This window comes from Culex pipiens, chromosome 2 (genome assembly GCF_016801865.2).
Source record: "Culex pipiens pallens isolate TS chromosome 2, TS_CPP_V2, whole genome shotgun sequence".
Lineage (NCBI taxonomy): Eukaryota > Metazoa > Arthropoda > Insecta > Diptera > Culicidae > Culex > Culex pipiens.
Genome location: NC_068938.1, coordinates 79,406,979 through 79,431,753, shown reverse-complemented (window position 1 = coordinate 79,431,753; position 24,775 = coordinate 79,406,979). Strand labels below are relative to the sequence as shown.

At 36.0% G+C, this 24,775-nt stretch overlaps 1 protein-coding gene across 3 annotated transcripts; it reads left to right on the top strand.

Annotated features, from left to right (window-relative positions):
* Positions 1–215: 215 nt before the first annotated feature.
* LOC120431828 (intersectin-1) lies at positions 216–23,352 on the top strand. 3 transcript variants are annotated; one of them, XM_052708936.1, is made up of 13 exons: positions 216–940; positions 1,010–1,431; positions 6,019–6,116; positions 6,176–6,351; positions 6,412–6,796; positions 6,858–7,031; positions 7,092–7,328; positions 11,372–11,640; positions 11,718–12,024; positions 12,106–12,495; positions 18,008–18,137; positions 18,205–18,378; positions 22,748–23,352. In XM_052708936.1, the coding sequence occupies exons 1-13, from the start codon at positions 231–233 to the stop codon at positions 22,756–22,758; spliced, it is 3,483 nt and encodes a 1,160-aa protein (XP_052564896.1). In that variant the 5' UTR covers positions 216–230; the 3' UTR covers positions 22,759–23,352. The 3 variants fall into 3 exon arrangements, with proteins under 3 accessions (XP_052564896.1, XP_052564897.1, XP_052564895.1); XM_052708937.1 differs by lacking the exon at positions 22,748–23,352 and having other exon boundaries at positions 11,718–11,967; positions 18,205–18,731; XM_052708935.1 differs by lacking the exon at positions 22,748–23,352 and having other exon boundaries at positions 18,205–18,731.
* The last annotated feature ends 1,423 nt before the right edge of the window (positions 23,353–24,775 follow it).

Sequence of the window (24,775 nt, the reverse complement as noted above, 5' to 3'; positions counted from 1 at the left end):
GAGACTTCCTGTTTGACGTGGAATAGAGCTATCTAAGCCCGATTTCACGCACACTAGCACGCCATTTGTTTTTGCTGGCGGGTACAAATTTTAACCTAAAAACCCTTCGTGTACAAACACGCAATACATGCGCACGTAGATAACTCTATGGCTGTTTACGAAAACATTTTATTTCTGTTGGACTGTTTAATTCATATGAGTTTTTCAACTTGCTGCAATCAAACATAAAAATGTCATCAATTATACTTGTTAGGGCCCTCGCCGACACGGACTCCGACGGCAAGATGACGCTCGGTGAATTCAGCATCGCATGCAAGCTGATCAACCTGAAGCTGCGCGGGTTCGAGGTCCCAAAGACATTGCCACCGACGCTGATTGCGTCGCTGACGGCCGTCGGTGGAACGCCCACACTGACCCCCACAACCGGACTGAGCCCGCTGGATCCACTCAAGTCGCTTGCCGGAACCATCTCTCACATTCCACCGGCCATCCCGCCCCAGCCGGCCATGATTCCGCACGCCATCGTTCCGCCAATGAGACCGGCCATGCCTCCTCAACCGTTGATTGCTGCAGCCGCCGCAAGTCAGCCGGCAGCAGCGCCGTTGATTCCGATGCAACCTCTCGTTCAACCGATGGGCACCGTTCCGCAGCCTGCGATGATGCAGCAAGTGCCCGCGCAAGCACCACTAATTGCGGGCTTCGGAATGCCTCCGGTTCAATCCGTGCAACCGCTGATCGACCCCATCGGAGGAATCGCCAGTCCTCCACTCGTGGCCGGAATTCCACCGATCGGTTCTATGCAACCACTCATCGGAGGACTTCCGGGAGCTGTTCCAATGGCGACTGCAGCCGTTCCAGCTCCCCCGACGCCCCCCTCGGGAACCGGAACTCCGCAACGCACCATGTCCATCTCCGAGCGGGCACCATCCATTGAATCTCCGTGAGTACCTTCGTCCCCTCTTGGACGTTTACAACAATCATAATGCAATTATCTTGTATTCCTCCACAGCCAATCCGAATGGGCCATCAAGGGACCGGCCAAGCTGAAGTACACCCAGCTGTTCAACACGACCGACCGCAACCGGTCCGGCTTCCTGACCGGGCCGCAGGCGCGCAACATCATGGTCCAAACCAAGCTGCCCCAGGCCAACCTCGCCCAGATTTGGGCCCTCGCCGACATGGACTCCGACGGGCGGCTCGGCTGCGAAGAGTTCGTGCTGGCCATGTATCTGTGCGATTTGGCGCTGCAGGGCGAAAAGGTGCCGGCGGTGCTGCCCCCCGAGCTGATTCCACCCTCGTTCCGCAAGGCAACGTCACGCCACGGATCGGTCGTTGGTTCGCGCCACGGGTCGGTTTCGTCGCAGGGCGGTGCGCCCAATGTGCACGCTGTGCCGGCCGAGCCACTGGATCCGCTGTCCGGGTTGCCGATGTGTGAGTACTGTTTTTCTTTTATTTATTTCTCCGTTTAAGTTTGATTATTTTTTTGAAAAATTAAAATTTATCTTATATTTTTGGTGTAATTTCCGAAACTATTTTTTGAGTGTAAACTTGAAATTGTAAAAGATAAGTAGTTTTCGAGTTTTAACCATTCTAGAATATAAACAATTTTTTTTAAGTTAGTCTTTATTCTCGACCATCTCGATTAATATATTGTTTAATGGCTGAGAAAATTCCTTACAATTTATTTTTTAAGATTGTTGATCCTTGCAAATAATAAAAAATCAAGAAAAATATGCAGCAATTTCCCACGAAAACAGCATGATTCCAAAAAAAAAGTTGTCCGATCGGACTCAAAAAGGTTCTCTGGCCGGAATAATTAGACCCGTTTTTTTGTGTGTATTAGGGTGACCTACGCCGTGTAAGGGTGGTCCAAAAAATTGCAATTTTCGTCGAATTTAGCAAAAAACAAATTTTTCAAAAAAATATAAAGGATACATTAGACTATGACAAAAACACAGTAACATTTACAAACATACATTTTGCTTTGTTTTCGAGTTTACCGTAATCGCGTTTGCTGTCAAAAAGTACGAGTTTGTTTGTCATAGTTTAATACCTCCTTAACTCCGCGCTATTTCAACCAACTTCAGTTCGCAAATGATTGACTTGGCTTTCACAGAAAAATAGTTTGGAGTTTCACAAATCTAGCCTTATATATAAAAAGGTCGTATGAAAACGTGAAATACGGTTTTGCTTGTGTCTGACAATATTTTTATCGAATTCCTCGGACAATTTTACATAACATATCTCAATAAGGTGACTTTGATGATTTTTTAAAATTGTGTTTCAAAAACACATAATTATTATTATTTACAAGCTTATGTTACCTTCTCCTAGTGGAAAATTGTCTAAAGAATCCGAAAATGCATTCCGTTTTCCGATTCAAAATCATGTTCATTGAGAAAATTATTACACTTTGAAAAGTTTAAAGTAATGACTTCCATCAACATTTTTTTTAACTATAGAGCAATTCCAGCTCAAATCAGGTATTTTTCTGGTACTTTTGTACCCGACCCTCTCCGATTTCAATGAAACTTTGTAGACATGTTATCCTAGACCTATATAAGCCATTTTTGTGTATATGGAGCCAGTAGTACTCGAAAATAACATTTGAGAAGGGGTAAGTGTTTTAAATATTTTTTGTATTTTGTAATTTAAAAATTACTGTATCTCGAAGCCGTTGCGTCGTATCAAAAAGTGGTCAAAGACAAACTTGTAGGAAATTGGACGAGCTTTCTGAAAAAAATACACTGAAACAAAAATACACGCCACTTCTATGAGATTTTTTGATTTTTAAGTCTAAAACATAAATTTAAAGGTGATGTCACGATTTTTTTTCGTTCAAAATTTTTGAGAAATTAGCCTAAAATGTTACCAAAAGACTGACGAAAAATGCAGGATGGTATGTCTCTCCTAAAAAAATACAAAAATCATTTACTGAAACTGTTTTTTTGAAAAGTGCTCTAAACGTCAAAATTTTCAAAAACCGGTAGTGGCAATCGATTCTCCAGACAATTTTACATTAAAATTTTCATATTGACCATGGTCCTAAGTCCAATCCTTGGGAAGATACAGCGGTTTTAAAAATAAAAATGTTGAAAAAACAGGTTTTTTGGTGGTTTTTCGCAATTTCTATATGACAGACTTGGCTTTTCAGTCTCGTGAATATTTTTAACGGAAAGCTCGTCCAATTTCCCATAAGTTTGTCTTTGACAGCTTTTTGATTTGACTCGTTTTTATATTTACGTAAGCAAATTTACTATCCAGGTTTCTACCACACTGAAAAAAATATTCTATTTTTAGTTATTAGCAATGAAGTTAAGCTTTTATCTGTAAGCCCTTACATCCAATTGAAATGCTGTCAAAGACAAACTTATGGGAAATTGGACGAGCTTTCCGTTAAAAATATTCACGAGACTGAAAAACCAAGTCTGTCATATAGAAATTGCGAAAAACCACCAAAAAACCCGTTTTTTCAACATTTTTATTTTTAAAACCGCTGTATCTTCCCAAGGATTGGACTTAGGACCATGGTCAATATGAAGACTTTTATGTAAAATTGTCTGGAGAATCGATTGCCACTACCGATTTTTGAAAATTTTGACGTTTAGAGCACTTTTCAAAAAAACAGTTTCAGTAAATGATTTTTGTATTTTTTAGGAGAGACATACCATCCTGCATTTTTCGTCAGTCTTTTGGTAACATTTTAGGCTAATTTCTCAAAAATTTTGAACGAAAAAAAAATCGTGACATCACCTTTAAATTTAAGTTTTAGACTTAAAAATCAAAAAATCTCATAGAAGTGGCGTGTATTTTTGTTTCAGTGTATTTTTTTCAGAAAGCCCGTCCAATTTCCTACAAGTTTGTCTTTGACCACTTTTTGATACGACGCAACGGCTTCGAGATACAGTAATTTTTAAATTACAAAATACAAAAATATTTAAATACCTTACGCCCTTCTCAAATGTTATTTTCGAGTACTACTGGCTCCATATACACAAAAATGGCTTATATAGGTCTAGGATAACATGTCTACAAAGTTTCATTGAAATCGGATAGGGTCGGGTACAAAAGTACCAGAAAAATACCTGATTTGAGCTGGAATTGCTCTATATAGTTAACTAACTTTTTAAACCTTTAAAAATTTTATGAAAAATTCTTCTTGAGGTACTTTGAACACTTCTCTACCACGGTCAGTATGATACTAAACTATTCCTTAAGTATTTTAATTGTACTTTTCATTTTGCGGAAAAATCGCAAACCTATCAAAGTCACCCCGGGTATCAAAGTCACTAACGTAGTGTGTGAGATAAACCGTGTAATAAAAAAGTTGTTTTTTTAAGATTTTTTGCTGTACAGTCTTGATCATCACTTACAACTCTGTCGAAGACAGCAAATCACAAAATCCTTTTTTGAGATACAGATTTTCGAACATTTTCATAGCACTTTTGTATGGATAGTGCCTAAATTATAATGGAGAAACCAATTATGGGCCCATCCAAAAACCACGTGTACCCTTTTTTGGACTGAGAGAATGCCACAGTTTCCAAATGCTGCTCGCTAACTGGGCTGACCGGAAAATGACAAGGGGATCTTCAATATAAAATACTTTTCAATGTAATTTAAAAATAAAATTAACTTAAAAATATTTGTAGAGCTAACCTTTCAAAATTTTCAAAATATAAATACTGTAAAGTCAAAATTAATTTCTTGAAATAGATTTTTGCATCCAATAGCCCTTCGATTTTTTCGCTTTGTTATTGATTTGACAATCGTAAATGCTCCACCACCTCTCCTTTCTACTCACAAAATTGTCTACGTTGTTTAATAATGGCCTCCATGCAAAATGGCTTGGTTTAAACTTTAGAAATCGATGATAAAGTGTCATCAAAATCGCAAAATATTCAAAAAAAAAATTTTAAAAAAAATTGTGATTGCAATCATGAAAAAATTAGACAAATTTCGAAATTATCTATCAAAATAAAACGTTTATAACGAGTAGAGGTGGGCTAAAAAAGAGCGAGCCGCTCAAAGAGCTGGTTCACTTTTGTGTCTATTTTTATGTATTCAAATATAACTCATAGAATTTCCAACAAACTGTAGCCTTAAATTTGTTTTCAATAACTTAAAACGCTATTTCATACATTTCAATATTCATTTAAAAAATGTCCCACGGTGTATTATTTCAAGTACTTTGTATGAATCTAGAACAAAATTTAAAGAATATGTTCTCCAAATATTAGCATTTGTTCAATTTTGGCAGAAATAAACGCAATTTCTTAAAATGATACCCAAATTTCTCCAAAATCTTAGATTTAAGTTTGGTTGCTATTCAATTATACAAACGTTTAGGTTTAGGTAGAAATCTTGACGTAGAGACCGCCAGGACCTATGGTTTTCGAGCGCATTTTCTCGGTTTCTCTTTTTTTGGGATAATTTATACAAGTCAAATAAAAAAAACACACCATTCTTGAAAAAACCCTTTTTATCCAAATTTTTGAAAAAGAGTGAAAGGTACAAAAGAGCCGCACTTTTTAATGAGCAAACACAAATGAGCGGCTCCAAAACAAAGAGCGATTTTGCCCACCTCTATTACGGAGACAATGAAAAGAAACGACATCAGGGATGCCTTCTGACTCGATTCCTTCGGCAAAAATAAGTAACTGTGCCAATTTTGAACCACATCTGTTGTAGTTTAAGGGTCGTTATAGATCGTTAAAGCTGATGAAAATAATCTTTCCATACAAAAACGTCTTCTTTAAACTCGGATCGTTTGTAGCGACTTTTACTACCCAACCTTTACCGATCAATAGCGACCCTTAAACCTGAACTAATTTGGCTAAAGTTGGCGCATTTACTTATTTTTACCTAAAGAACCGAGCCAGGGGTTATCTGTTAAGATTAAAAAAAAACAAAACAATTTTTCTTGTCACCCCAGTGTAGAAAAAAACTCTTTTTTTTTACAACATCATGAAAAAATCAAGAGTTTCGGTAAAACTAATCTTTCAATTTCCCACACAGCTTCGTTCGAGGACAAGCGCAAGGAAAACTACGACAAGGGCCAGGCCGAACTGGACCGCCGGCGCAAGGCCCTGATGGACATCCAGAAGAAGGAACAGGTAAGACGGCAAAATGCAGTGTTATTCAACCTAGCAATCATTCGTTCTCGTGCCAACAGGAGGAACGCGACCGCAAGGAGCGCGAGGAGCAGGAAAAGATCCGCAAGGCCAAACTGGAGGCCGAGCTGAAGAAGCAGCAGGAGCTGGAGCGCGAACAGCAGCGGCAGCGTGAACTGGAGCAAGAACGCGAGGAGCAGCGCAAGCGCGAGCTCGAGAAGAAGGAACTGGCTAGAAAGTGAGGATTTGGGGATTTCTGGCTGGACTGTTGTTTGATTAAACTTTGAACATTTCTCAGGGAATTGGAGAAGCAACGTCAGCTTGAGTGGGAAGCGCAAAAGATCGCCGAGATGCAGCAGCAGCGTCAGCGCGAGCAGGAGAACGTGCTGAAGTTGAAGGCACAGAACCAGACGCTGAGCGTGGAGTTGAGCACGTTCAACGAGAAGATCAAGGAGCTGTCGCAGAAGATTTGCGACACGCGCGTTGGGGTGACGAACGTCAAGACCACTATTGACGGAATGAGGACTACGCGGGACACCCAGATGAACGATATGGCGCAGCTCAAGTCGAAGGTTAAGGAGCAGAACCAGCGGCTGGTGCAGTTGAGCCAGGAAAAGTCCAAGATGGACGCCAAGAGCAAGACCGGAGAGACCGAGGCCCAGTTACAGTTCTCGAACAAACAGGTAAATCTTAAGGGGGAAACGCATTGATATAGAACCGATGATACTATCTTCTTGATTTTAGATCATTATTCAGCAATTGAAGGACAAGCTCGAAAACACTAAGCAGCAGATTGAGAACAAAACCACAGACATCGAACTCAACAGCAAGCATCTGGTTGAGCTCAAGTCTCAGCTGACCGATTTGATTGATTCTTGCGAGAAGCTGTACCACGAGTACGACATGCAGCGAATACAGGCAAGTCTCAGGTCTCACCTTAACTGTGTAGACAACAACCCCCAACTCACCTCTTTGTAGATCCTCGAGATGAAGAACAACCGCAAGAACGAGTCGTACACGAGCGCCTGGGACACGTCCAACTCGTGGCCGGTCAACAACGAACCGGTGGCGCCAGCGCAAACGGAAACAACGACGTCGATGCTTCCGAACGATACGGTCGAGACGCCGCCCGGCTTCGTCAAGTACCGGGCCATTTACGAGTTTAGCGCGCGCAACGCGGACGAAATTACGTTCCAGCCGGGCGATATCATTATGGTGAGCTGCTTGATGGCGAAGATTTTTTTTAATCTGATTATTTTGAAACCTTAGAATTTTATTGTCTGTATTGTTTTTTTTTGTGGTTTTGAACTTTAGAAATACAGTCGACTCTCTGGCTGTCGATCTTCTCGATATCAATAATTCTCCATCTATCGATGAATTCTTCAGTCCCTTCAATCTGCTTCAATTATCTTCATTCCTCGATATTTTCCCTTGCTTGAAGGATCTCTTCCTCGACGGTCCCTTGGATTCTGTTTGCTTTAAAAATCTCTTCCGGTTGTCAATAATTTCACTTTCTCATGGCTTGCATAGACATTTTTCTTGGCGAAAAGAAGCTTTTAAGGGTGTTTGACATTAGTTTGTTTTTGTTTGATGGACGTTGCCATGATTTTCTCCCTTAAAAAAAAAAAAAAATTCAATCGAGTCTTCATTTTGCATCGTTCTGTAAACTGATGATTCTCTTCCTCGGCGGTCCCTTGGATATTGACAACCAGAGAGTCGACAGTATTAGATTTTGTTAATTGAATTGGTTTGATTTTTTGTATTTTTAATTTATATGATATTTTAAATTTTAAAAATAACTGATTTTATTTTTATTTTTCATATTTAATTCCTAATTGCAGGCCAAGGATTGATACCTAAGAGCATGCAATGGCACTGACCTTGTTGCGTGCTCTTCGGTTGACGTCCACGTAAGGAACATCCTGGAAGGAGCGTAACTAACTACATCCGTAGTTCTGTTAGATCATCCGAATTATCTTGATCAGAACAGTATAGCTCTGGTTCCTTGCGAGTGTCCTATTTTCTTACCTCCACGTTGGCTTGGTTTTCATGATGACCTAGCTGGTGGCCTGTGGAAACGGATCGTAAATCTTTGACCACCGCGGGTCAGAGTCGAGACGGCTAAAAGAAAGGGGCGCAACAATGTGGAAAAGGGAAGTAATTTGTGATTGTAGACGGTATTGTTTTGATTCGCAGTATGTTGAGTCAACTGCTGTGGATGTACCTGAAACATCGCACAACGGGGTTTCTCTTCTTTCCGTTTTTATCTACCATTAGAGAGCCTGGAGCTTATTGGAGAACGGACATCTCAAGCCTGAAGTGCCGATCGAGGCACGGGAGCTGTCAGACGGAGGTGCCTATCGAGCAAAATCCTTTGTCTTTTGCTCGATTGGTACCTCCGTTTGACAGTTCTCGTGCTTCGATTGGTGCTTTTGGTTTGGGATGTCCGTTCTCTAATAGGATCCAGCCTCTCTATCTACCATCTATATTCTGTTATTTTCTTGATTCTCTTATTTCTCAACGTTTTTCCACTCTATTTACTTATTGATGCTGCTGCAACAAACTGTCTGTTTTCCCTTAATTTGGCAGCGATTTATTTTGTTGTTAATTTCTTTATCTACTTCATCAATTACTATCTTTCTTTTACTATTGATTCTTCAAATAGTTTATTTCTTTCACGGTCCATTGGTTTCAATCTTCACCCTTTTCTTCAAACAAATGAGGTTCGAGCCCTTACTCAATTTTTGGAATGATCAAAGAATAAACACAAATATTACTATTGTACTTTTGAAAAACTTTTATAAAATGCTTAGGACCAAAATATTGTAACAAAACACCGCGACAGAAGAAATAGCAACAGATAAACACGACTCAACAATAAGGAAGATTTCAGGAGAAAACAATATACAGTAAATCACAATAAGTTTTTGAATTCAAACTAAAAATAAAACAGTTTTTGCTTTAATGAAAGTTGATAGGCACACAATGAATGGTTAGGCGCTTATACTTACATCAAACCCTACTTAATGTACCACCCCCGGCCGAGTTAAAATGCGTAACCGGAAAAGAAGGTGTGCATGCCTGGCACGAACACTCAAAGCGTGTTCTAGCGTGCTGCTCGTACTGACTCAGAGCAAGGGTGAGATGTAGGTGTAAGGGCAGTGCGTGTTCGTCGGGAACCTAGTGCATAAGATCGGTCAAGGCCCGTTCTTACACTGAAAATTGCGAATTGCGAATTTTTCATATTTAATTCCTAATTTTAGAATTTCAAGATTTAAGAACGTAAGGGTGGTAGAAATTGAGGAATTTTTAAATATTGATTTTTCTTTGAATCTTGAAAATAATTAACTTTATAACCATCAGAATTTTAAAATTTAGAATTTTTAACAAAAATAATTAGAATTTTGAAATTGAAGAATACCATTATTTCAGATTTCTGAAGATTTTTGATTTTTTATAGCAGCAATAAAATTAATTTAACTATTTTTTGTAATAATAATATTAATTACTTTTTCAGAATTTTTGAGCGTTTTTAGATTTTATTTTTCTAAAATGTTCAAATTTTTAATCTTTTTTTAATTTTTGAATTTTTGGATTTTTTTTTATTTCATTTTTAGAATTTTTGCAAACTTTCGATTTTTTATAATTTTTGAAATTTTCGGAATTTTCGGAATTTTTGGATTTTTTTTAATTTTGGAATTTTTGGGTTTTTCCGTTTTTTTTATTTAAGTTTTTTTTATTTTGTAATTTTTGACGTTTTTAGAATTCATAGAGTCTTAAGAATCTATAGACTTTTTAGAATTTTTGGATTTTTTTCGATTTTTTTTTTAATTTATGGAACTTTTGAACTTGTATTTTTGGATTTTTCGCGTTTTTTTATAACTCTTTTTGATTTTTTAAATTTTTTGAATGTTTTTCAATATTTGAAATTTGTATATTTTTTTCGAAATATTTAGAAGTTTTAGAGGTTATACACTTTTTAGAATTTTTTAATTTTGTGTCTCGGTTTTTTTTATTTTTTGGATTTTTTTGAATTTGTGTAATTTTTTCAGGATTTTTGGAATATTTAAAAGTTTTAGAGATTTTAGAATTTTTAGATCTTGTGCCTGTTTGATTTTTTTTTGTAATTTGTAGAATTGAAGGTTTCTTTTTTAATTTTGGAATTTTGATTGATTTTCTGATTGTTTTGAACTTTTGGAGTTTCAAGATTTTTTGGATTTTTTTAACTTATGGAAATTTTAGAATTTTTGGATTGTTAAGCTTTTTTAGATTTTTTGAAAATCTTGGAGGCTTGAATTTTTTTTTTAATTTTTGGAATTGTTGGAAATTTTGGACATTTTATATTTTTTTTAATTTTTGAAATTTTTGGAATTTTTAGATGTTATAGAATTTTGAGATACTTAAGATTTTTCTAATTTTTAAAGCTTTAGAATTTTAAAAGCTCGGAAAATTTTAGAATTTTTGTTTTTTTTTAATTTTTCAAAATTTGTGTCTTTGTGTCAAAATTTGTGTCTTTGTAGTCTTAAGATTTTTTTGAATTTTGGGATTTTTTTTTTAAATTTGTGGAATTTTTCGAATTTTTTTAATTTTTAGAATTTTTTAGATTGCTTAGATTTTGTAGTTTTTTTCTGGAAATTTTGTATGTTTTGGAATTCTCTTGGATTTTTTTTTCAAATTTCTGGAATTGTTGGAAATTTGATTTTTTTTTTTGAATATTTGGATCTATTCAGAATCTTCGAATTTTTTAATTTTTAGGATTTTTGGTGTTTCTATAGTTTTTGTAATTCTTATAATTTTTGGATTTTAGACTTAGGCTTTAGAATACAGTTTTTTAAATTTTTTCTAAGATTTTTGGCTTTTCTATAATTTTTGGAATTTTTATAATTTTTTCAACAATTTTTTTGGATTTGTTGCATTTTTTGGAATTTTCAGATTTTTTGTAATTTGCAGAATTTGTGGATTTTTTGGAACTCTTAGAATTTTTAGAACGAGGGAATTTTGTGAATTTTTTGGATTGTTATTAAATTTTGTAATTTTCAGATTTTCTAAAATTTAAAAAAATGGAATATTTGGAATTTTAGATCTTCTGAAATTTTTAAATTTAAGATTTAGGATTTAGAATTAATTTTTGGAATTTTTTTGATTTTTTTCTAATTTTGGAATGCTATAATTTTTTGGAATTTTATAATTTTTATATCTTAGAACTTTTTTTTCGGAAAACATGTATTTTCAATTTTGAAATTCTCTTCCTCCCACAGGTCCCCCTGGAGCAGAACGCCGAACCGGGCTGGCTGGCGGGCGAGATCAACGGCCACACTGGCTGGTTCCCGGAGACGTACGTCGAGAAGGTCGACAGCAATCTGAACACGGTGTTACCGACGGCGGCGACAACAACGACGGCAGCGGCAGAACCCTTCGCAATGGCTGCGGCGGTGGCGGCTCCAGTGCCAGAACCGGAAACGATCGCGTACTCACAGGAACCGGTGACCAGCGCCGATGACTATACGACTGCGCCCAGCGAAGAAGAGTAAGTTTTGTGGCGGTGGAATAGCTTGAGAGTGTGTGGAGTTGGTTATTGATGTTTGTTTTGTGGTTTCATTGCAGAGGTTTGTCACGGAAAGAAATGATTGAGTCAGGTTCAAATTTTAACAATAATTTGGTTGCAGCGACTTACAACGGGGATGTCGAGTACTACGTTGCCTGCTACGCGTACCAGTCGGCGGAGATTGGTGACCTGGTGTTCGACACGGGCGAGGTCATCGCCGTCTCCAAAAAGGAGGGCGACTGGTGGACCGGAAACATTGGCAATCGTACTGGCATCTTCCCCTCGAACTATGTACAAAAGCAGGAATCTGTAAGTACTGCCCTAGAGACCAGTAGTGAGCCTAGCGTTGTAGTGTCCGAGAAACAAGTAATTATGAACGTCACATTGCGTAGCGTCCACCGATCTTACTACAAACCTCCTTCCTCCCCCCTCCCACACTCTTTCCAGGAGGCAATCAACGGAAATCAGCAAATCAGCAGCTACGATCAGCAGCAGCCGACGACGACAACGCAACAGGACACGCAGCAAGACTCCACCAAGCGAAAGCAATCGACGACGAACCAGGACGCGGAGGACGCCCGGAATCAGGCGGAAGCGGACTCCGAGGTGTCCCAGATCAACACCCAGCCACCGATAGCACCGCAAGCCAACGAGGAAGGCATCCGCTACTCGTCGATGTCCATTTCGGCCACGCCAAGTCTGCGGAAAAAGGGCGAGGTGGCGCAGGTGATTGCGCCGTACGAGGCGACCAGTTCGGAGCAGCTGTCGCTGACGCGTGGCCAGCTCATCATGATCCGCAAGAAGACTGACTCCGGCTGGTGGGAGGGAGAGCTGCAGGTAAGGATTCCTCCAGAGCATTAAACCTTGGAAATCTAATTTTATGGAACTGGGTCAACTTTTATGGAGCTAAGGACTTTCCGGGTTATTTTCGTTCCTACCAAATTTCTTGTTCAGAGCAACTCTCTATGAAATCGGCCGGTTTCAACCATTTTTATTTTTTTGTATTTTTTGATTTGGCTCAAACTTTGTGTCATTGGTTCACCCATACAAGTCTCCATACAATTTTGGCAGCTGTCCATACAAAAATGGTACGTACATATTCAAACAGCTGTAACTTTTAAGTGAATTTTCTGATCAATTTGATGTCTTCGGCAAAGTTGCAGGTATTGTTGAGGACTATTGAGAAAAAAAATAGGTACACTGGAAAAAATGGCAGATTTTTTAATCAACTTTTTTTTCACAGAAACTCAATTTCCAAAAATATGTATTTTTTGATTTTCGAGATTTTTTGATATGTTTTAGGGGACAAAACCACGCCAATATAACTGTGAACTGGACCAAGCCGCCGGCGGGTATGAGAATTATTCATTCATTCATTCATTCACAAAACCCCGCAACTTTTGAGCCATAGAGAAACATGGTCAAAAAATCTGCCGCCGAGTTATAATTAAAAAAAATGTGATTTTTGGAAAAAAAAATCGAAATTTTGGTCAAAAACAGATTTGACGTAATTTTTTAATGTAAAATTGAATTTCCAATCGAAAAAAATTTCACAGATTTTTTGATAAAGGGCTCTGTTTTAAAGATATAGCCACCGAAAATTTGATTTTAGTGAAACATTTGCAGTTTTTTGATTTTTAAAAATAGTGACCATTCCTAAAAATATTTTTTTGAAAAGTTCACAAAATTTGCTATAAAATTAAAAAGAAACAGGAAAATTGAAGTTTTCTAAGTCATACCCAAACAACCCACCATTTTCTAATGTCGATATCTCAGCAACTAATGGTCCGATTTTCAATGTTAAAACATAAAACATTCGTGAAATTTTCCGAACTTTTCGAAAACAATATTTTAAATTTTCTGAATCAAGACAAAAGAGCGTAATATTGAATGTTTGGCCCTTTTGAAATGTAAGTCTTGATTTATTTTTTTAAAATAATATCTAATTTTTGAAAATAAAAAAACAGGGTTTTGCAATTTTAAAAACTTTTTAATATAGGTACGTACGGTAGTTTATTGAAAATGTTATTTAAAGTTTTTGTCCACATCCGAATTAAATTTATCTTTTATTTTTTTTTTTTTGCTTAAAAATAAAATCTTCATTGAATAAACTTGTGCAGTTGATTTTTAACTATTTGAAGTACATAGTTCAAACTTTGTTGGGCCTTCCCTATGACCAAAGATGCCTGAAACCTTTTTGTGTCATTGTTTTACCCATATATGTTGCCATACAATTTTGGCAGATGTTCATACAAAAATGGTACGTAAATATTCGAAAATCTGTTACATTTAAATGAGTTTTCTGATCGATTTGGTGTCTTCGGCAAAGTTGTAGATTTCTAATGCCAATATCTCAGCTACTTATGGTAAAAGTTTCAATGTTAAAAAATGAAACATCTGTGATTTTTTTTGATCTTCTCGAAAAAAATATTTTGGAAATTTGGGAATCATAACTAACATTTCAAATGAAGGTAATATTTGATCCTTGGCAATTTTTTTCCATACTACTCTTTGGCTTAAAAGTTGCTGTATTTTGTCCCAACAAAAATGAAAATTAAAATTTACTGAGTTTGGAGACTTGAGTTTTTGTACTTTTTTTTAAATCGGCAATTTTTTTCATTTTCATACTTTTTCTGAATACCTATAACTTTGCCAAAATCGATCAGAGAATTCATCCAAAAGTCACAGCTTTTCTAATATTTACGTACCATTTTTGTATGAACATAATCAAAAACACGATGTTTTCTGTTATCTAAATTATTCTAAATAGGTCATAACCAGGCTTAGTGATTTGATTTCGCGGAACTTGAAAAATGTTAAAATGGCTCTAAAAATCCTTTCTTTAGAAACTACTTTTTATACTTCATTCTATATTATTCTTGCAGGCCAAGGGTGCATGATACTGATGATACTCGTCGGTTGACACACCTAGGCGAGGAACATCCCGGAAAGAGCCCAACTACATCCGTAGTGCTGTTTGGACAAAACAGCATGGCTCTGGTTCCTTGCAAGTGTCCTATTTTCTTACCTCCACGTTGGCTTGGTTTAGTCATCATGATGACAAGGTGTAACCTAGCTGGTGGCCTGTGGAAACGACTCGTAAACCTTTGACCAGCGAGGGTCAGAGTAGAGACGGCTAGAAGAAAGGGGCGCGTCAATGTGGGAAAGGGAAGTAATTTGTGATTGTAGACGGTATTGTTTTGATTCGCAGTATGTTGAGTCAACTGCTGTGGATGTACCTGAGCATCGCAGAACGGGGTTTCTCTTCATTCCATTTCAGCTAACAGCTATCTTCTGTTTATTTTGTTTCACTGATTTTCTAAAACGGCTTCTGCTTACTATCCTCCGTTTGATTTCGATTTTACTTATTTGATTCTCTTATTTCTCAACGCTTTTCCACTCTATTTTACCAATTGATGCTGCTGTAACAAACTGTCTGCCTTCCCTTAATTTGGCAGCGATGTTTCCACTCTATTTTACCAATTGATTCTGCTGTAAAAAACTGTCTGCTTTCCCTTAATTTGGCAGCGATGTCAATTTTGTTTATCATGTGCCTTTTCTTTTTTTTATCTATTTGAATAATTTCTCATCTTCCCTGTAAATTGCCTTGAATACAATCTAAGCTTGTTTGTTACCTCTATTTATTAACTATTGTTAATTTCTTTATCTACTTCATAAATTACTATCTTTCTTTTACTTTTGATTCTTTACATAGTATATTTCCTTCACTGTCCATTGTTTTGAAACTTCACCTTTTTCTTAAGCAAGGTTGGAGCCCTTACTCAATTTATGGAATGATTAAAGGATTAACACAAACATTACTATTGTACTTTTGGTAAACTTTTATAACATGCTTAGGACCAAAAATCCCGCCCGTGTGGATCAATCGGACCGCGCACTGGACTCACAATCCAGAGGTCGCCGGTTCGAATCCCGCGGCGGGCGCTCTAAAATTCTTTGTGTAAATATGGGTATTCGGCGCCGTCGCTCCGTGCCATACTTTCATACACTTAGGAGCCCAGGGCGGCGAAGTCCTTGTAGATAAAAGGAAGACACTAGTGGTTGGTGGTACTAGCAATGGTGGCCGACAGCTATAAAGTCAACTTCGTTTTTAGGACCAAAAATTGTAACAAAACACCGCGACAAAAGAAATAGCAACAGATAAACAGACTCAACAATAGGGAAGATTTCAGGAGAAAACAATACAAAGTAAATAACAATAAGTTTTTGAATTCAGACTAAAAATAAAACAGTTTTTGCTTTAATGAAAGTTGATAAGCACACTATAAATGGTTAGGCGCTTATACTTACATCAAACCCTACGTAATGTACCACCCCCGGCCGAGTTAAAATGCGTAACCGGAAAAGAAGGTGTGCATGCCTGGCACGAACACTCAAAGCGTGTTCTAGCGTGCTGCTCGTACTGACTCAGAGCAAGGGTGAGATGTAGGTGTAAGGGCAGTGCGTGTTCGTCGGGAACCTAGTGCATAAGATCGGTCAAGGCCCGTTCTTACACTGAAAATTGCGAATTGCGAATTCATTCTATATTATTCTTCAATAACTTCAAAAAATCTTCACTTAATTTGAATGTGGCACACAAAATAAAATCTCCCAATTAAAAAAAATCCACCTTGTTTATGGATAGGCTCTAATTATATTTTGAAACAAAATGTAGGTGACGCGTATTCTAGTTTACTGATTTGCTCTTGTAATATTTGACAAATAAAGCTAAAAAGTTTTCGCTAATTTCATATCAAAGCAAGATTTAACAGTCTTGTCCAGTCACATGAGTAAAATAAATTTAATTTTCGGTGAAACTTAGCCCATTAAAGTTTTCGGCTCAGTTTTCAAAAACTAAATTCAAAATCAATTTGCAATTATCTTTTAATTTTAAACAATATCGAAATTTTTATTCTAAATGAGAAAAGAAAACAAAAAAAGTAATATTTTGTAAACTATCTCGGGAATCATCCACCCAAATATACAAATTTCGTTCAAATTAAACAGGACTCAGAAAAAAAATTGTTTTTTCAATGTGATAGCAAATTTAAAACATACTCTTCATATTATTTTAAATAATACAAAGCTTGATTCTTTCAATGTCCTTTAAAAATATACCTTTCAAATAAAATAGCAGTCAAATTTTAAATACAGTCCAGACTCGATTATTCGAAGGCCTCGGAAAAATGTCTAATTTTTGATTATTAAGTTTAAGTATGACCCCTTAACTACGCTAAAGTGATTTAGAAATTTTGAATCCAAAATGGCGGCCAAAAATGATTTGACGAAATATTGAATAAATGCATTTTATTATTTAATGGGCAATCAACTGTTCAAACTTAACTAAAATAGGGTCGCAGAACTCGAATTTGATGTTTGAAACAAAAAAAGGAAAAAAAAGCATGAAAAAATTTGCTCATGATTCGATTATCTGAAGTCCCTTACAAACCTTCGGATAGTGGAAACCTCGAATAATCGAGTCTGGACTGTACAGCGAATGAAAATATTCCTAAATTTAGTTAGTTTCTAAAAAAAAACTAAAAAATCTGAACATTTCTTTAAATGGTTCATATCAACTTGACATACATACACATACATACATAATTTTGGAAGGTTGAATATTACCTCTTTTATTATGTAATGTTACCCAAATTAGACCGACAAATCGACATTACAGCAGAAAAGTGGTAAAATTACTCATTTTCAGACATAAAATTACACATTTTTCTGACATAAAAGATGTACTCCATTCCAGATGTAATATTACCATGATTTTTTTTCTGTGTGTATATGTTCAAGCTTATTTATTGAAATCTAATAAAATTTAATCAAATAGTCTGTATTGATAAAATATTTATTAAGTTGCTATTCAAAAAAAATATTTGAGATAATTGAGCCGTTTGATAAATAATTTTGAGAAAAATCGTTACATTTTCACACAAACATAAAATTTCACGGGATTTCGCGGAAAAAGCCTAATTTCGCGGATTTCACGCTGTCCGCGAAATCGTGAAATTTCACTAACCCTAGCCATAACATAACTAAATAAAATATATCTGTCACCCTAAAATTCCATTACGGTATGTGCTCTCAACCTTCCTTGATTATGTGCAATCTTATACGTGCACGGAATCTGTCTCGGCCGTACAACGTAGTAGGCCTGATCGCTTTAATGGTTTTGTTACAGTACTTGTCCGTTAACTGGGCTGAGAACGTAACCCAGTTTCCAACTGCTGCTCGCTAACTGGGCTGAACAAAATATGACGAGGGGACCACAATGTTTGCTGGATAAAATGTATGATTCATATAAATACTAATATAAATGTCCGAAATTTCTTTCACTCCCCAGGCCAAAGGAAGGCGACGGCAGATCGGCTGGTTCCCGGCAACTTACGTCAAAATTCTCCAAGGGGGCCGCAACAGCGGTCGAAACACGCCCGTGTCCGCCAGCAAAGTGGAAATCTCGGAAACGGTTCTTGGTAAGAGTTTCCCCCTCACGTTATGTTGTTTCGCCCAAACATTTAACTTTCTTTCTCCAATCCCCAGACAAAGTAATAGCCCTCTACCCGTACAAGGCCCTGAACGATGACGAGCTGTCGTTCGACAAGGACGACATCATCAGCGTGCTCGGTCGGGACGAGCCGGAATGGTGGCGCGGTGAGCTGAACGGAACGACCGGTCTGTTCCCGAGCAACTACGTGGGTCCGTTCGTGACGTCAGGTAAGAAGACACCGACGGCGGTCGCGACGAAAAGTTAGCATGAATTCGAAACTACACCGACTGACGAACACTTTAGCCGCTAGAGTTTACTCAATGAGAGAGAGAGAGAGAGAGAGGATATGCATGAGAATAAGTGTGAAATTTATACGTTTCTTTATGTATCGGTTTTGCGTGTAGATTTTCACTGACGTAATGACGTGACTTTATTTGTTATTGTATACAAAATCTACTATTTGTACTGTAAAGTTTATTCAGTTGCATATATTGTCTTTCCCTCATTTGCTATTATATGTTTAGAGATTGTATGTAAATTTATGAATGAATAATTATTGATTATCCGTCTTTATTTATAATTTTGCTTCCTTTAATTTCAATTAGAACAAAAAAGAAACTATATTTTGGCCTTCTTAAAAAAGGGAAAAAAGAATAGAGAATAAACAAACAAGAGTTTGAAGTTGGAATTTTATTCAAAGTAGAAAAAGTTCTTCCCTGAAGAATGAACTACAGTTGTCTCCCTGGTAGTCGATGTTCGCTATCTCAATATTGAACCATCTATCGATTTGTTCAGTCCCTTCAAAATGCATACTTTGATTTTTTTCTCGATATTCTTCCTAGATCGATGCATCCCTCTCTCGATGCTCCTTTGGATTTCATTTGCTCCAAAAATGTTCTCCGGTTGTCAATATGTTCTGGGTGACATCGACATTTTTCTTTGCAAAACGGAGCAAAAAAAAAAAGTTTATTGAACCCTTGATTGAACCTTTTTTGTTAAAAAAAAACTCTAGAATGAATTATTCAACCGACTTTCAGTAGTTGAATGGTCATACTTAAAGTCGGTTGTATGGATTTTGTCCAAAACTGTAAATGAGCACGAAAACTAGCTAAATTATCACAAAACTTGCTATACCTAACTCATCACAGTTAGCTCCTATCACTTTGGCATCAACAAGTTGCAAAAAGATGATTTTTCCAGCACGAGTCGTGCATTTATCTAACGAGGTTTACCGAGTTGGATGAATACGACAAGTTCTGACAAAATCAAGTTTTGCATCAAGTTCCATTCAACATTTTTTAATAATTCCGAAAAATCACCCTTTGAATGGAGTTTTAAGTCACCCATTTTTTGTATCGAAAAGACTGACATGAGTAGAGAAAAGTAGGCCTTTTCATCATGCAAGAATGACAGAAAAAGTAACTAGTTTTACAACAAAATTTTTTGCAATTCCGTTGTGAAACTACTTACTTTTCCTGTCATTCTCGAACGACGAAACAGCCTACTTTTCTCTACAAAAATAACAGAATCAAAAAGTAACCCTTTTCAAAACAAATGCAGAAAAGTTCTACTTTTCAGCACTAAAACGGATGCTGAAAAGTTGTACTTTTCAGCACTTGTTTGGAAAAGTAATACTTTCAAACATTTTTTTTTATTTTAACGATTCGTTGACTAAATGTATGGACATTAAATTATTTGTCTTATAGTTCTGTTTAAAGTGTGTTTTTCGGAACTGCAAAAAATGTTGTATGGAACTCGTTGCAAAACTTGATTTTTTCATCACTCGTCGTATTTATCCAACTCGGTGAACCTCGTTGGATTATTCAAAAAAGGTGTCTTTGAATATTGTGATTTGACATAGTTTCCAAAAGAACGCTGTTTTTGGGGGGTCAATGCAAAGATAGAGATTTGGAGTCTTCTACAAAGTATGTGGTAAAAAAAATAAATAAAAAAGTATAGAAATTGAAATTACGAGCCATGGTTTCAACATTTTAATGAAAAAAGTTTTTTAAAATGCACTGTGCACCTGTCCAGTTGTTTTGCCATCATTAGTTTCCAAAATATCTAAGTAGGGGAGGGTGGGGCAAGACGACCATATGGGACAAGAGGAACAATCGCTCGTACGGCCGTAATTTTACAATTTTGATTATTTCCAGTATGATGAATTGTTCCTATCAATGCAATTAGCTGATTCTACTACCACATAACCGCCAAAACGACGTAAACGCCACGGGGCATTAGATTTAATGAAGTTTTTTCAAAACTTTTGTTTTCTTTATTAATATTTGGAAAGTACAAAATAAGCCTTAGGGTTCGTTTTAAGGCACATTTTATCAAAATGCTATTTTTCCTAGACCAATGACATGCACCGCACCCATTACAAAGTATGATTTAACTTTTGGTTATTTTTGTTGAGAGCTTTTAAAAAATCTTGTTCAGGTGGGGCAAGTGTACCATATGGATTTTTAGTATGGAAAAAATACGAATTGCTGCAACAACGTATTTTATTGGGAAATAAATACTTGAAAGTACTTAAAAACTGATAAACAATTGTTAAAAAAATGTCCATACAAAATATAGTGATATTATGAAAATTTACTATTTATCATCTAAGTAATATTTTTTTTCGTAAAAACGATTAAATTGTTCGTAAAATATTATTATTTAATCTAAAAATGAAAGAAACCTTTCAAATGCATTCTAATCTGGTGTATCTAAGTGATAACAGTTCAATTGTTAGCAAATTAACATGTTTTTTCATGCATTGTTCCTCTTGCCCCAACGGGTTGTTCGTCTTGCCCCACTAGTTGAGTAAAACGTACGGAAAATCAAAAATTTAAAAATCAATTTTTTACATTAAAAAACTGGATTTTTTAAAAACTTGGTTTAACAAAGTCTTAGTCAAGGCCTAGAAAAGGATGATTATAATAAAATCCGACAGATTTTTTAAGTTTTGAATGGGTTATGGGCATTTCCTTAGCTTGTTACACTTGCCTAAAGGGTGACGTTTCTCGAGATTTTCAATTTCCCGGGAATCGAGAGTTGAGTTTTGCCATTTCCCGGGACCCGGGATTTTTTTCAACTAGCCAATAATGTCAATAACTTAAAAAGAAAAGTAAAAAAAAAAACGTTTCTTTTTAATGAATTCAGATACAATTAATTCATACTAATCCAAAGATATGTAAATTTAAGTAACCTCATTGTTTTAAGGAAATTTTTCCTCATTTAAATTTTTTACCTCAATCTACAAACAAAAAATCGTTTCTTGAGCCTTTTTTGGACTCGAAATTGCAGTTTAAAATGTTTACGAATCTTCATTCGCACTGAGTGGTTTTTCGAAAGTTGGACAAACTTGTTGTTGAACTTATTATTAGATTTTTTGAAAGTAAAAATATAACTAATGTATAATTTTCCATTTATGCAATATGGCATTTTTGCAATATGATAAATAACGACACAAAGTAAAAACTTTACATTGATTTTTTCCTTCTTAAGATCAACTGTAAATGTTCAAAATTAGCGGACACTAACTTTACAAATAATTAATGATTTTTATTCCCAACATAAATACAAAATTACTTATTGACATCAAAAAAGGAAATTACCTCGATACAGCGAAATTGGCTTACTAAAAATTAAAAAACAAGATTATGAGTTTTTCTATGCTTGATAAAGGATATGGAAATCAAACTTATCTTGAAAAGGTTTTCCTTCTTTAAAAACAATAAATATTTCATTCCTGGTGTGTTACTGCTAAGAATGTTTCAAGGTAAATTTTGGGGTCCACATTTTTTGGTTACTCTCAATTATAGTTATTGGATTTTTTTTTTAAGTTTAAATTTACACTTTTAGAATAAGAAGATTAGAGAAGCATTGGTTTATTCAAATTTGAGAATCGAACCTTGAACATCCAAATATCCCATATTCTAAACAATTTTGAATTTTTCAAATGTTTTTCTGTTTAAATTTTTAAGTTTGGGTCGATATTTGTAAGTATAAAATTTCCCGGGAGTCTCGACCAAATTTCCCGGGAATCGAGAGGTCCAAAAATAGCCGATTTCCCGGGAATTCCCGCTCGTCACCCTCTACACTTGCCCCACTTCTCCCTATTGACGAAAATTTTATTTTTAGCGAAAAATATTTTTTCCCGGTGATGTACATTAGAATTTCTTAATTTTTTTTTTATGACAAGTCAAACAAACTTACACTTTATGACAGTTTGCCTGCATTTGTTTGTAGAAACGTCAGCCTGCATACATTTTTCTTTGTTTACGAGTTTGGCAAACTGGCAAACACGTAAAATGGCGAGTTTGTTTGTCATAGTCTAATACCCCCTTAAAGCCATTTATCAAAATATTATAAAATAAATTGGAATTAGGATTCTTGAGATTTTTCAAATAATATGTGATTGTTAGTTGTAATTTTTTGAAATAATAATTTCTAGCATGTTCGCTATAGTATTTCTAGGTTTCTTTTTTTAGTATTTTGGTTTTCGTAGCTTTTCAACGCTTTTTGTAGGTATGTAGCAAAATTGGATAATTTTTCATTTCAAATTTGATTTCAATCATAATATTCCATATTCCTTTCAAACCTCAGGTAACGTATAACGAGAATCGTGGATAGTCGCCTCCACCACAACAATAACCACCAGCAGTAGCAACAGAAGCAGCATCAGCAGCAGCATTTTATCACATGGTTTGCAAAGCATTGCCAGCTCCGCACAGCACGAGGACAGCGTCAATAATAATAATAATTACGATAATCTTAACAATGATAATTATGCAACTAGTTATTACCTTAGTGACCCCAGCAACAGCAACAACAATAACAACAATAATCAACCGATGTTATTGATTCAACCAGACAAACGAAGTTACAACTATTAACAAAGTGAATATAAATGTGTATAATTAGAAAGTCACAGACAAAAAGACACACAAGTTTGGCATTGTCCTGGTAGGGACGTTGCTCTGCATATGTAAAACACACACACACAAACACTCACACGAATTCCCAGAACAAGAACCTTCCTGTCTGTTTGGAACTCCGCGCGTAGAGAGCTATCAGCCTTATTCTAAGCAAAACAAAAAAAAACACGCGTATTTATTGACCTTTCTCGATCTGTTCCGGTTTACGGTAAGTTGTGCAAATCTGTTTGCTGTCTGCGCTTTTATTGGCTTGTGCGACTGTGAAAAAAACACGGTCAAGGCGACTATTCCGCAGAATAAAAACGAAAACAAAACAATATCACTTAGGACAAACAGCAATAGGCAATCTTTCCACAGAGTAAACTCGTCAAATATGCTATCGAAAAATAATAGATAATGCAAAATTCTTTCGACTAATCGGAATTCTGAAAGTAATAAAAAAGATACATTACTAAAATTGCACACTATAATGTGACACTCAACTGTTTATTGTTACTGAGAGAACGTTAAATATTTATTATATTAGCACCCTTCCCCTTAAAGTAGCTTATTTTACTCCCTTAAACAAAACAAAAACAAACAAACTACTAATCGACCAAGCGCGCATTATCCGCTTAAAGTGTTGCAGAAAAAGAGAAAATCATATTGTTCCCCCGACTAATCAGAACAAATCAACAACTATCGCGTGTAGCTTGCTCTCCTCCTTTTCACACCAGTTGATGTTACTTCTCATTCGTTCAAGTTTACTCTAGTTGTTGCAGTGTGGATTTCTTTACTCGATAAATGTGTAACCGTAGATGTGCTCAAATCATGTAAATATTCGCAAACTACAATTTACGTTACAGTAAAAAAACGATTTGCGACTTGGTTTGGCTGCCGTTTTGTTTGCTCGATTAAAAACTATACAGTTTTTGCTACGTTTCAGTACAAATTAAATCAAACAAAAAAACTTAGTTATACAACAACTCGTCGTCGTCGTGTAGAACGTATCAATCTGCTGAAAGCCACCGCGGAAAAAACAAGTATTGCTAAAGAATTATGTTGTATTTAAGCAAAAAACAAAAAATCACGCAAAACCAAAACTGACAAACGTCATATGTATGTGCAACAAGTCATACTCACACAACATATATACAAAAAAAAAGGTATTCCATTAATGCATGAGTTATCGAATAAAAGAAACATGAAACGATCAGTAATGGAGTATTTCCATTCGAGCAGTTTTTGCTTTTTTCTACAATGTATTTCTTATGGAGCGAACTGTCAAAAAATGCTCGACTGCGGGTGCTCCATTGGAACTGTTGCTAAAAAATAGGCGCTTGCTAGAAGGGTCATTCAATTACACTCAAACATACACACACTATCACACACACAATGGCATGTATTATACCAAAAACAAACAAAAAAAAACAAGAAAATATCTTTAACACAATGAGATAATAATGAAAACAAAACGTATGGAAATAAAACAAGTTACTTCTCCAAAGCAAAATTATGGTGTATTTTTTTATTCATAGCAATATCACGCCTTTTTCCTTGTGTTCTGATCGGCAGATTCGTTCGTTGAATCTATTGAGTTGTATGTTTTACCAAACACCACTCGTCTCCATCGAATTGTTTTGCTAAAGGTAATTAAATGGAGACGCATGCTTCTTGAACCTAGAAATTCAATCGATCATACCAGAAACATTCTTAG

Excerpts from the sequence above, each read along its gene's own strand:
- LOC120431828 (XM_052708935.1), top strand. The coding sequence starts at position 231 with ATGTCATCAATTATACTTGTTAGGGCCCTCGCCGACACGGACTCCGAC. Across the intron at positions 6,352-6,411 it reads AAGAAGGAACTGGCTAGAAA|GGAATTGGAGAAGCAACGTC; the intron begins GTGAGGATTTGG and ends AACATTTCTCAG. Across the intron at positions 18,138-18,204 it reads AATCTCGGAAACGGTTCTTG|ACAAAGTAATAGCCCTCTAC; the intron begins GTAAGAGTTTCC and ends TCCAATCCCCAG.